This window comes from Halichoerus grypus, chromosome 9, assembly GCF_964656455.1.
Source record: "Halichoerus grypus chromosome 9, mHalGry1.hap1.1, whole genome shotgun sequence".
In the NCBI taxonomy this organism is placed as follows: Eukaryota; Metazoa; Chordata; class Mammalia; order Carnivora; family Phocidae; genus Halichoerus; species Halichoerus grypus.
The window spans coordinates 134844060-134857881 of NC_135720.1; the positions used below are offsets into that span (position 1 = coordinate 134844060).

Here is a 13822-nt window from a genome sequence, read left to right on the forward strand (position 1 = left end):
CAGACAAAATCAACACTGGGGAACAAGGCTTGTTCTGGAAGACAAATGGGTAACTCATGTTAATACCGTAAGCCAGCCCACCGGTGACTAATTGGTTTGGCTAAGAGGACTGGAGGAATTAACACTCACCAAATACTCATCGGTTATTCAGGGCTTTAATATAAATATGATAAGATCGTAGTGACTCAATAAAATTAGAAATGTGTGATGTGGGACGTAGATGATTAAATTGATAGCACTTAGATACGTTGCTGTCAGACAACAGAGACATCTAGAATTCTGTAATCTCATGTAAAGAAAGAAGTTCTTCCAACGGGCGTTCTGCACCTGGGGCTTGGGGCCCACACCCTCCTGTCACACCCTGTATCCATTCAGGCTCCCAAAAATTACTCATAGGAGACTTGTTGCTCAGGCACGTCGGAAAATGGCCCATCAATGTGATTCTGATGTCTGAACATCACTTTGGAATGTCTTCTGTGATTCCTCCCAACTGGGTGAGCAAGTAGCAGAGTGGACTGCAGCCTGATTTCTAGCTATGGTCCAGTCTGTGGTGCAGCGCCCAAAACCCCGGCAGCTAATCTGCATCCCTAATCTCACTGATGTTCTTTTTTGGTGGTGTTCTCTATTTTTCATATTAAATACATCATACTTGTTTTTCCATCTAGCCTTTTCTTCATACTTCATTTTTATAATGGAAAAGAGGGGGGTCCTTGGGGCTAAAAATCCAGAGAGATTAAAAAGGTCAACGTCTTTATTCCTGCAATTCGAATCCCCAATTTGATATGCCAGAGATCCGACTGACATTCTCCAGCCACGCTCACATTCTTCTCAGGCTGACTCATAGATAGAGTGCAAAAGTCAGGGTTTCAGGGGAGAGCCCCACTGGGAAACCATGATGCTCTCCCTGTACCATGTCAGGCAGAGGCTCCTGGAGGTCCTCCCTGGCTCGAGGTAGGGATCCTCAGGTATTCAAAGAACCCCTGATTGGGAAAGTGAAAGGAGACAAAATCCAAAAACAAACTTTCTCAGGTGCTCCTTAATGTAAACTCAACTATATTTCCCTGTCAAATAGTTCTGGTCCCAGAAATGCTGTCTTGTGCTTGGTAGGAGAGGAACTTTCCTGTCCTGCTTCTAGTCCCCAGGCAAAAGCCTGGTGACGAGAGACTGAGAGATGGAAGAGAAGCTGCAGATTTATAAAACAGCCATCAAGGAAAGAATGTGGTGTGGATTTTATTGAATGCACGGAAGTGTGTATGAAGAGATAAAGGCTTACCTTTTAGATATAGAGGGGAAGAATTTTAATACAAACACTGAAAACTTTCTGGAAAGAGGGATCTAGAAACAAGGCTTTAAGGAAAATCTCTTCCTTAAAAATCTGAGACAGGTCGGCATGTAAGTCAAGCAAAGAGCCTATAAAAGCCCCTCTTTGTAGGATCATTTTTATAAAAGCTACCTGGGCTTACTAAATAAGCGTCTTTGGTGGTATAATTTCCAACTGAGTTTTTAGCAAATATTGTGACCTTTATCTCTCCATTAGATTCCATTTGAAATTCCTGGGTTCATCCTCTGCTGGGGATTTTTGTGCTCTGAAGGATTCAGAAATGACGAACTCAGTAACGGGAAATTTGAAAAGGAATTCCACCACAATCATCCTGTACTCTAGGACTGTGGAAATGTTACCATAACTGACTTGGGAACAAGGAGTCTCAAAACAGGGACTTCTTAGTTATACTTGAGGGAGCAGACCAGGCCCTGGAATAGTTTTATTAGTTCCTCCCCAATGGCCTCTGTAAGAAATTAGCAATTTGGGGGCACATGGGTGGCTCAGTCCATTAAGCATATGCCTTTGACTCAGGTCGTGATCCCGGGGTCCCGGGATGGAGCCCCGTGTCCCTGCCCAGCGGGGAGCCTGCTTCTCCTTCTGCAGCCCCCCTCCCACCCCGCTCATGCTCTCTCTCACACAAATAAATAAAATCTTAAAAAAAAAAAAAAAGAAATTAGCAAGTTTACGTTCTTAATTTCAGAATGACGCCTCCACTTTACACAAGTGCATCCCTCACTGGACTGCCGAGACAGGAACTGGCAAAAACGGAGGAATCCGGAGGTAAGGTCTTACCATTACTATTCAGGGTTTTCATGATAACTTCCATCTGTGCAAATTCATAGTTATAGTCTGGTTCGGAGGAAGCTTCACTGGCTGCGTCCAGGTCATGCTCTGGTGGGCCTGCCTCCTTTTCAAAGTCTTTCAACCAATCTCGCCGTTTCCTCTTAGGTAAATTAATTCTGTGGAGTTTTCCATCATTAGAGAAAATTGACTTGTTTTATACTCCGATAACAGAAAAGCAAGTTTATGAAAGTATTAGGGAACACAAAGATGTTACCTAAAAAAGTGGTTATTTCCCCAGAGGATTCGATCACCGTGCCACAGCTGGGTGGTGCTGCACACAAGAGTGCCATTCACACGGGACCTGAAGGGACACCAGGGAGTACGTCAGCGCCGCGGGGAAGAGCACAGAACCCAGCCCCAGTAGCCAAAGAGGTAAGTGGGGAAGTTTCTCTTAACGGAGGTGTTCTACTAATTCCTAAAGAAGGAACAACAGAATTATAACCACTATCAAAACCCGTGATCTAAGCAATGATGATCAAGGGCTGCCACTATCCCTCAAAGACAGACAGCCAGGCATGACGTGCTCCTAATGGAAATATACACAAGAATGCCTACGGAATATCTTGTCCAAATATGGGCTGAACCTGATCAAGCTTTTATTTCTAAATACCAATTTAGGAAACGCACAAGGTGGTGGAAGATGCTACATGATGTCATGGGATGCACTGAGCAAAATGCTGACTGTGGGAAACAACCAGGTGTCTTCATAAATAAAATGCAAGGAGAAGGCGGGGAAGGGGGGGAGGAATAGAGGGAGAGGGACCTGTTAAAAGAGACATAACAGCCAATGACAATGGTTGAATCTTATTTGATCCTGATTTCAAGAAACAGCTGAAAAGGAACATTTATGATACCACTGGGGAAATCTGAACACTGGGCTCAATATATGATTAGTAAGGAATTATTTGTAATTACTTTAGGTGTGATGGTATTGAAGCTATGTTCAAGAATACTTGTCTTTTAGAGATACAAGCTGATATATTTAGATACAAAGTTATATCTGGAACTTGCTTTAAAATAATGCAGAGGGGAGGGAGGAGGAGATGTGGAGGGCATATAAATAAAAACAAAACTGTCTGTGAAGTGTTCATTTTTGAAGCTGGATGATGGACATTTGGGGGTTCATTATACTCTTCTATTTCATACATTTGAAGTTTTCCATAATAAAAACTTGGGGAAAACCTAAAAAGAGTAACCAGGTTTAAATCCTAAATAGCTACCAAACAAATTGTAAAAACAAGACAAATAATCGGAGATGGGGGAAACAACTCTTGAGTCTCTGCTATCCTGCACGTAGCACGCAGTAGATGGTGTGCACCATGTCTCCAGGTTTGTGCTGACCTATGCATCTGCAATTTGTCTCAAGCAAATCCTGAAGCCCCAAGTCTTCCCTGCATTGCAGCTTTGTTACAGCTTACTGGCTACAAGGGGCTATGAATCCAGGGGCTGTGAATAACTCACGGTAACAGATCTCGTAGGACTTCCTGCCAATCGGAGATCTCATCAAAGGATTCTTTAACAAAGTTAAAGCCTTGCCACTGTGACTTTTCTTAGGGGGAGAGGAAAAGTCCTCCACAATTTTTAGCGCTGATAATTCTAGTCTTCTTATAAATGTTTCCTTCATTTAAAAAAAGAGATTTTGCTGGTATTAAAACAATCAGGAGGATAATTAACTAATTAAAGTTTAACTTACTAAAGAAATGTCAGGTGAAGTATGATGGAGAAAAATAATGATTATTCTGAGTTTTAGTTTTTCAGTAAGTTACTTTTCTCATAGAATCTCATTATCTGGCTCCTTATCTTTAGAGGACTCTCCAGCTCAGAGTTACGGAGTAAGGAGAACTCACACATGAAAATAAGCCCTCCTTGGTAGTAATATTTTAAGTTTAGGGACTAAGTTCTTATTGATAAAAATACCCTGGCAATACCATCTCAAATGTTTTTCATCTATCATACATAAACATGATGAAACTTTGGTGTGTATCTTTTACACTAACATGCTCCCTTTATTCTTGCCAATGAAAATGACTCTCAACGCTAACTCAAGCTTCAGAGGTCTGTGTCCATCTATTCAGAATTATGGACTAATTTATTCATCTGCAAAAAGTGGAAAATGAGATCAGAATATATATGTATATGTACATCTGTACAAATATACATATTTTTGCCCGAAGAATGATGAAAAGTTGTTTTTTTGGGGGGAAATTTTTTAATAGAGTACTCACCTCTTCTACCTAAAAAATAAACATTCATTAGTCAGTTTTCAAAGAAAGTATTTGCCCAGTTTATTAAGGTATCTAAATAATACATCTAGGTGTATAGATAGATGGGTATTTAGACATATCTAAATATATCTATAATCTAGTATCTAGGAATAGCAGTATGAGGAAGAGATGTGTCACTCAATGTCCTTTATTATTTTAAACAATGAATTATAATTTAAAAATTCAGTTCCTCATTTTCATTAGCCATATTTCGATACTCAAGAGCACCATCTCACTAGTGGCTACTGAAATGGTCTTTGCAGGTATAGAACCTTCCCATTATCTCAGAAAGTTCTATTGGATAGTGTTATTCTAGAATAAAACTAAAAACAGTTCCAAAGGAAATGAGAGAGAAATATAATAAGCTTTGCCTTTTTATTTATTGCTACCTTTTGTGATCATTTGTAACTTTAAGGGACCCTTCTATAGGTATGTGTGTGCATGCATACACACGTGCACACACACACACATACTTCTGAACACACATATAAAACATCACTGCCATTTATAGTATGCTCTTATTACAATAATATAAAGAAATATGGAAATTGCCTGCTTTGGTAGTGTACCCAAGCCAAGAAATTAGTAACATAAAAAGTGATTTCTAAGTGGACATATGCCTGGGGTTCTTGTTAAGAAGCAAATACAAGGGGCGCCTGGGTGGCTCAGTTGGTTGGGCGTCTGCCTTTGGCTCGGGTCATGATCTCAGGGTCCTGGGATCGAGCCCTGCATCAGGCTCCCTGTTCAGTGGGGAGCCTGCTCTTCCCTCTCCCCCCCTTCTTGTGCTCGCTTGCTCTCTCTCTTTCCCTCTCAAAAAAAAAAAAAAAAAAAAAGAAGCCAATACAAAATGTGTTTGCAACAATTTATGCCCTCTCGCAGGCCATGAGACTTCTACAGAGAACCTCCTGCTGAAGGTGAGCCCACCTGAGGAATCACACACTGCTCTAGGGAGCAGTTATCAGCAGATTCGACCAACAGGTGGGCTGAAGCCCCAAAAATGTCAGAGATAGAATTTTCAAACAAAGACCATAAAATAAGTAAAAATCTATTAAAGGCATACAGTGAATCTTTAAAAAAAAAAAAAAAAAAAGGCATACAGTGGAGTACAAACACAACTCTAGAAATATAGACCAGGCCTACCAAAAAAAGGACTTTCTAAACTTCTACAAATGAAAAACGGAGACACTGAAATTACAAACTCAATACAATGGTTAAGCAGCAGGTAAGATGTGACTAGAGAGAGAATGCGTGGACTTGAAGACAGATTTGAAGACACAGTGACTCTCCCCTGACCCCACGTCCCTCCCTGGCTCTGTCTCTAATCCCATGTCCATCTTCACAACCATGACTCTCAGCCCACTTCCTCACCGCCCATTCTCTCCTCCTTGCATTTGTTCCTTCTATACCCACAACTACATGGTTCCTAAACATCCCAAGGTTGCTAGTGTCTTCCTAACTATCCAACAGAAGCTTGTTAACCTCTATTTTGACCTCTTCTTCCTTACAATGTTCTCCTCCCTTGGCTTCCATCACTGTATCTTTGCCTCTCTGACTCCCTGGTCTCTGGGCTCCTCAGACCATCCCTAAAACATTGGTTTACTCCTTCCACTACACACTTGGGATCCACTTTGAAGACAGACGACACCATTAATGGCTGACTGTATATCGTGAGTATAACTCTACATGTTTAAATCCAATGTCCAACTGGATACATCCACACTGATGTCCCAAGGACACCTCAAATTCACAGGATCCCAACCTGAATCCATTACCACTCATTACCCGTCATCCTCCACGCCTGTCCTTCCTTTTGTAGTCCTTATTTCGGCTCAGGATCTCCACTGTTTATCTAGTCTCCCAAGACAGAACCCTGTAACCATTGCTGACTTCACCTTCTCTCACTGACTCTCCATCCTGTCCCCAAGCACATCACTAAAGCTGGCTGACTCTCAAATTATTCTCAAATACATTCTGTTCTTCACTTCTTCTGCCACTTGCTGTGTTCCCATGACAATATCATAATAATATCCTAACTCCCCACCTCTGGTCCTGCAACCCCACACATTTCCATAGTGATCAGATCTGCAGGAAGAAGCACTTATCATCCCGTATAATCACTGTTGCCTCTATACATTCTCTTCCACCAGGCTTTGAGTCCCTATACTTGGGCATTCCCTGCACAGAGCCTGGAGCAAAGACTCCAGAATGAATGCACTGCTACCCCCAGGGTAGGAAAGGAGGAGACTGGGCAGGGTGAGGGAGGGCAAAGAGCAGGAACAAAAACATGGCACTGGAATTGGGTATGAGAAAATTTGCTGATTAAAATTATTTTAGATACGGTGTTAAAAGAGAGTATGGTCCAATCATATTGTACACTTTAAATATATGCAATTTTGTCAATTAAAAACCAGAGTATTAAAAAAATCCAGAGTTTCTAATATAGTGTAATACAGCATAAGGCAGAAGGCTACTTGAACTTGGAATAAGTAAAAATTAAGGAACAGCATCATTTCATCATTAGATATCTTAACAATTATATCACTATAACACAAGACCTACAAACTTTCATGAGTCATCTATACCATCCTTGTTAGTCTCAGTTTGTCATCACTTAGGAATTTATATGGCCAATATTAATAGAATAATTTAAAATGAGTGTAAGGTTTTCCTTTCCCTAAAAATGAGTATTCTGATCACAATGTTTGTGTGTTAATGAATATTGTGATAGGACTTCATATAAACTTTATACTTGATTGTAAAGTAGTTCAAGACAGTATTTAGTAGAAATCCAAAAGTAAATATACTATTCTGTCAATTCTCAAATTCTTATATATTATAGCCTGGTTCAGGAATTTTTCATACAATGGAGTTATCTGATTAACTGTTTTTTATGCAATGGATTACACTGAGTAACAACTAATTTTATTCATTATTTGTATGTGTCAGAGGCGCCTGGGTGGCTGAGTCGGGGAAGTGTCTGCCTTCGGCTCAGGTCATGATCTCAGGGTCCTGGGATCGAGCCCCGCATTGGGCTCCCTGCTCAGTGTGGAGCCTGCTTCTCCCTCTGCCCCTCTCCCTGCTTGCGCTCTCTCTCTCTCTCAAATAAATAAATAAAGTCTTAAAAATAAAATATTTGTAGGGCGCCTTGGTGGCTCAGTCGTTAAGCGTCTGCCTTCGGCTCAGGTCATGATCCCAGGGTCCTGGGATCGAGCCCCACATCGGGCTCCCTGCCAGGTGGGAAGCCTGCTTCTCCCTCTCCCACTCCCCCTGCTTGTGTTCCGTCTCTCACTGCGTCTCTCTCTGTCAAATAAATAAATAAAACCTTTAAAAAATAATAATAAAATAAAATATTTATATGTGTCAGGCACTGAGCCAAGTGATTTCTGTTTTGCCTACTTTTAGCCCTATGTTTCACGTGAGGAAGCAGAAGTTTAGACAAAAGTGTGTTATCTAAGATAACCCGGCCAGTCTAGGCAGAATCAGCCACCCCAAAGCTGGTGCTCTAAATGTTGCCATGCAGCTCCCTACAATCGGAAATATCCCCAAGAACCCAGTGAACTCTTAACTTTGATAGAACCGAGCCAACAGACAGAAAGGGGCAGTCTACTTCTGAAAATCAGGCTCACAGATATGAGCAGGAACAAAAATGTGGCACTGGAATTGGGTATGAGAAAATTTGCTGATTAAAATTATTTTAGATACGGTGTTAAAAGAGAGTATGGTCCAATCATATTGTACACTTTAAATATATGCAATTTTGTCAATTAAAAACCAGAGTATTAAAAAAATCCAGAGTTTCTAATATAGTGTAATACAGCATAAGGCAGAAGGCTACTTGAACTTCACATGAAGTGGACATTTATTTCTCTTACCTTGCATTTTCTTTTGGAGTCAGAGTAACATCGCCATCAGACGCAATATCTATCTCACAGTGCTCCGGCTGAATTCCTATCCCAAACAGCTGGATGTCCTGTGACGTATCTGCACCCACCCTGGTATGGTCCTAGTAACAGATTGTGAAAGAAAGGAGAAAAACCTACTCTTACAAGTAACTCAACACAAATTTATCACCATCAATTTGAATAACCCAACAGCATCTGCATGACAATATTAAACAATCAGATGGGAGATGCAAGATATCTGGAACATAATAGGTCAAAAGCTTACCTTAATAACTACATTTTAAAAATATTTAAACACTATGAAGAAAACAACACCAACCAACAGTGATTAGATATTGTTTTACAATATAAGGAAATGGGGGGGGGGGCGCCTGGGTGGCTCAGTCGTTAAGCGTCTGCCTTTGGCTCAGGTCATGATCCCAGGGTCCTGGGATCGAGCCCCACATCGGGCTCCCTGCTCGGCGGGAAGCCTGCTTCTCCCTCTCCCACGCCCCCTGCTTGTGTTTCCTCTCTCGCTGTATCCATCTCTGTCAAATGAATAAATAAAATCTTAAAAAAAAAACCAACAACATAAGGAAATCCGATTTGACAGGAAACTATCTTGAGTTCCCATGTTAACTTGACAGCTTACTATTTATGTGACCATGGGCAAGCCACTTCACAGTCTGAGCCTTGGTTTCTTTCTTTTTTTTTTTGCAAAACTAGGACAATATCATCAATTTGAACTACTTAGTAGGATTCTTTCAAGGATCACTTGAGTTGACAGGGAAAATGCTTTGAAAATAACTATATAAATTCAAGAATCACTAACAGGAATTTGATGGAAAATAGTATTTTCAAATATATAAATTTTAAAATAAAAGCGGGGCGCCTGGGTGGCTCAGTTGTTAAGGGTCTGCCTTTGGCTCAGGTCATCATTCCAGGGTCCTGGGATCGAGCCCCGCATCGGGCTCCCTGCTCGGCGGGAAGCCTGCTTCTCCCTCTCCCAGTCCCCCTGCTGTGTTCCTTCTCTCCCTGTGTCTCTCTCTGTCAAATAAATAAAATCTTTACCCCCCCCAAAAAAACGGAAGCCACACTCCCGACACCCCACTCTGCTCTGCTCACTAGGCCTGCCAGCCCTCGCCCACCATGGCCACCATTCAGCAGCTGGTAGGAAGATGGCGCTTAGTGGAAAGCAAAGGCTTTGATGAATACATGAAGGAAGTAGGAGTGGGAATGGCTCTGCGAAAAGTGGCTGCAACGGCCAAACCAGACTGTATCATCTCTTCTGATGGCAAAAACCTCACCATAAAAACTGAGAGCACTTTGAAAACAACACAGTTTTCATGTAACCTGGGAGAGAAGTTTGAAGAAACTACAGCTGACGGCAGAAAAACTCAGACTGTCTGCAACTTCACAGACGGTGCGTTGGTTCAACATCAGGAATGGGATGGGAAGGAAAGCACAATCACAAGAAAATTGGAAAATGGGAAATTAGTGGTGGAATGTGTCATGAATAATGTCACCTGTACTCGGGTCTATGGAAAAGTAGAGTAAAAATTCCATCATCATTGTGGACAGGAAGTAGCTGTGAGGATAAACAAGCTCAGTTCAATGAGCAAATCTCCATACTGCTTTTTTTTTTCATTACTGTGTTCAATTATCTTTATCACAAACATTTTACATGCATCTATTTCAAAGTGTTGATTTAATTAGGATCATCCCTTTGGTTAGTAAATAAATTTGTTTGTGCTATGCCAAAAAAAAGACCCGTGTCGGGCTCCCTGCTTTTCCCTCTCCCTCTGCTCCTCCCCTTCTCATACTCTCTCTCTTGCTCTCAAATAATAGAATCTTAAAAAAATAAAAATAAAATGATAAAAGTAGTTAAGTTTCGAATCCTAATATTACAGAGTACTGTAGCCTGTGGGTTATAGAATGCACAGATGAGCATGATTTCAGACATATGAGGACTGTCACTCCCATGATGCAGTCCACAGCTCATCACTTTGTGTTTTCTATTGCTCTAAAAATCATTGAGTCACCATGACAGTAATATTTCCCTATTCGACAGAAAGGCTTGGTCTTTCAAAATTAGGATTTTGGACACAATTCCTTATGCCTTAATCATGTCCCAAATGAACAGTTAAGTCCATTGGTGAACTCTCAGTAAATCAGGGGCTATTTGCACCAGATTTATGTCTCTGGAAAAAGGAGAATAAAAAGGGTAATGGAAAACTGAGGCTCCTTTCTTCAATTCTAGCTTATTTTCCATTGCATTTTTATATTCACTCAAGGCAGATCAGAATCCTTAACTAGGCACCTGTTTAACTTGGCAAGTGGGTAATATCTCTGGCATTTAGAGATTTAGGTGTGTGGACAATTAGATAAGCTACCTTCAAGTCCCCAGGTCTCCAATCCTTGAGAGTTATTTAAAAACTGCCACATGTATTTCTATACTACCATAACTGAGGAACCCTATGTCTTTTGGGGTGCCCCATATCAGTGTCTATCAGGTGCCCCACTTCAAACAGATGTCTTATTTCTCACTTAACAAAATAAGCCAGCATTTCCAAAAGCGTGGTCTGACAGAGAAAGATAAATACCATATGATTCTGCTTTATGTGGGATCTAAAAAAGACAAACAAGCAAACAAAGAAAAAGCAGAAACAGACCCCTAAATATAGAGAACAAACTGATGGTCGCCAGAGGGGAGGTTTCACTTTCAATGGTAACCAGACCACACTAACCATCCTCTTACTTTTTTTTTTTTTTAAATGGTGCAAAAGCAATTTATTTATTTATTTTATTTGGGGGGGGGGTCACTTACTTTTAATGAGCGCTAAGCTGGATACAAAAATGAAATCATGGGTACAGACATCCAGATTCCAATGGGAGTTGTATGTGAATGAATCAGGATTGCGACTGTCTATTTATATGCTTTCTTACCTTTATTTTTTATTTTTAATTTTTTTTTTACGATTTTTTTATTTATTTGTGAGAGAGACAATGAGAGAGAGAGAGCATGAGAGGGAGGAGGGTCAGAGGGAGAAGCAGACTCCCTGCCGAGCAGGGAGCCCGATGCGGGACTCAATCCAGGGACCCCAGGATCATGACCTGAGCCGAAGGCAGTCGCTTAACCAACTGAGCCACCCAGGCGCCCCTCTTTCTTACCTTTAAATAATAAACCAGAAGTTCATTGAGAGCAGGGTCTGCGTTCAGGTTGACTAAGTAGCACTTGTCGTCCCCGACCTTGATACCCGATGTCTCCAGGGAAATCCCCATACTTTCGAGTTGTCGTTGTCTCTCCTGGGAACAAAAACAGGGAACTCTATTTGTTGCTCTAGCCACAAGAGGTATCCATGGAAAGTTTCAGTCACTATTTCTGGGGACAATGCCAACGAAATGACACATTACAACCAAGTTTACAGAGTGTCTAAAATGTGTGACATCTTGAGTCAGTGTTATCAGGGTGCTGCGGGTGAACCAGACACCATCTTCCCTTGAAGGGGTTTACAGTCTAGGAGAGGGGATAAGACGACACACCTAAATCAGAAGAGGAGAGCCCTGGACCACTGGAGAGGAACAATGTACTACGGGGCTTCCAAGGAGGGAGATTGTGATGGGTTCAGAGACCAGGAAAGACTTCAGGAAAAGGATACACTTAAGATGTTTCTTGAAGTATAAGAATTTCCAAGGAAGAAATGGGGCAGTGGTAACGTAGGAGGCAGGGTGTCTGAACGGAAGGCGCCAGAAGGCACAGCAGAGGTTCTGGGCACACTGCATGATTCCAGGTGGCAAGAACCCTAGTCAATGTGGGAAAGTCATGGGAGAGATGGGGCTGGAATAGCAGGTTGGTTCCTTACTGCAGAGGGCCTTGAATTCGTTCATTCATTCATTCGTTCATTCATTCATTCATGAGATATTTAAGTGTTAGGTACTGATCTAGGGTTAGGAATACAACAGCAAAGTCCCTTCATTTGTGAAAACTTATATTCTAGTGGAAAGAAACAGACCATGAAAAAACAGACACATAAAATACAGAATTGCCAATGGTGATAAGTGCTGTGAAGAAACACAAAGCAATGTACAAGACATAGGGAGTTAGGGGTATGTGTGTGGGGGGGTGTGAGTGTGAGTCTGTGTGTGTGTGAATAGTATCTAAGAGAAGGCTCGACTAGGTCCCGGTTACTGCTTTCAAGATACCTCACTGGGATGGTCCAGTATTTCCAAGTGGTCAGTGGGATTAAAATATTCACAAAACGCACAGTGTAGATTCATAAAATGCACACATTCACACACAAGTGCAGCATTAGTCCTTGCCTAATGTTAGATCTCAAGTAAAGTTCATGTAGCATTTTCTCACAAGCCCAAAGAAGCAATTACAATGAAAAAAACTATGATGTGCTGTCGGTTATAAACTCTCTGCCAGTCAGGTAGCATGCCCTGCCAGGTGATCCAAAATCACAAAATGGAGAAGCAGGAAACACGCACAGCGTGGCCTGTGGAGGACGCCTGCTCCAAGTCCGTGCTCTCCAGCACCTCTAGCAAACACGTGGACCACGTGGCAGCCGATGAAAGACGGCAAAGCAGCCTCTAAGCCTGATCTTTGCGGTCTCGTTTACCAGGAAGAGGCCCTTACATGACTTTTTGAGGATGATGAGTGGCTACACAGAAAAGACAGCAAATGAAAAAGAATCACAAGATTTTAGGCCTGAATTATCAAGCTACCTGTGCGATTTCTTCTGTTTTCCTCAGCTTCTCTTCCCAAGTCACTGTTAGCTCTTTGATCAGCTTTTCAGACTCCTCGAGCTTCTCTTTCAGTTCAGGGGCCTTCATAGCCTTGAAGAGGAAACCAGAGATAGCTGATTTTCTAATTTTTCCCACCATTATTTATAAGACAATCCCTTACTGTCCTTCATAAGTGGCTATCAGCAGTCTGTTGGAAGCAATTAAGTCATACACTGTCAAGGTGGGGTTTAGATCTTTATTAATCAAAAGAGATATAAGAATAAATGACTGCTACTCTTTAAAGGAGAAAATGAAACCAGTGTCCTGAATTAAACTGATACAAATCATTACAGAGTAATTTTATCCATCATACTTAAATTTCACATTTAAAGACTTTTTTTTTTTTTTAAGTAGGCTCCAAGCCCAACATGGGGCTTGAACTCACAACCCTGAGATTAAGAGTCACATGCTCTACCTACTGAGCCAGCCAGGCGCCCTTCACATTTGAAGACCTCAAAGATGCTAAAGTTCGTCGTCAAAATAGAAACATAGGAAAAAAGGTAACTTAAGCAGATTTCTTATTCAGTAAGACAGAGATCAACACACATCACCAATAAACACATCCCAGGGATAACCTACCAGGAAAGGTGAAGATTCTTCTCGTTCATTTTAAAATTTGACTCTGAATCATTTAAAACTACTTTTCTTATTGGTGGTAATAAACTTTGCATATTCATCCCTCCCTTGGAAACAGGACATTTGGGTAAAAGGGCAGCAAGTTC

General features: G+C 41.3%; 1 protein-coding gene and 1 pseudogene across 5 annotated transcripts in view; one reads left to right on the forward strand and one right to left on the reverse strand.

The window, feature by feature from the left end:
- Window positions 1-13822, reverse strand: part of KIF13A (kinesin family member 13A) — a 206778-nt gene that overhangs the window by 52099 nt on the left and 140857 nt on the right. For all 5 annotated transcript variants that reach the window (XM_078055730.1, XM_078055727.1, XM_078055728.1 and 2 more), the window contains exons 12-16: window positions 13041-13151; window positions 11484-11618; window positions 8304-8434; window positions 2382-2468; window positions 2117-2283 (exon numbers count right to left, since the gene is read on the reverse strand). In XM_078055730.1, the coding sequence (XP_077911856.1) occupies window positions 2117-2283; window positions 2382-2468; window positions 8304-8434; window positions 11484-11618; window positions 13041-13151 (631 nt within the window). The remainder of the gene's footprint in view (window positions 1-2116; window positions 2284-2381; window positions 2469-8303; window positions 8435-11483; window positions 11619-13040; window positions 13152-13822) is intronic.
- Window positions 9434-10087, forward strand: LOC118548028 (fatty acid-binding protein 5 pseudogene; annotated as a pseudogene).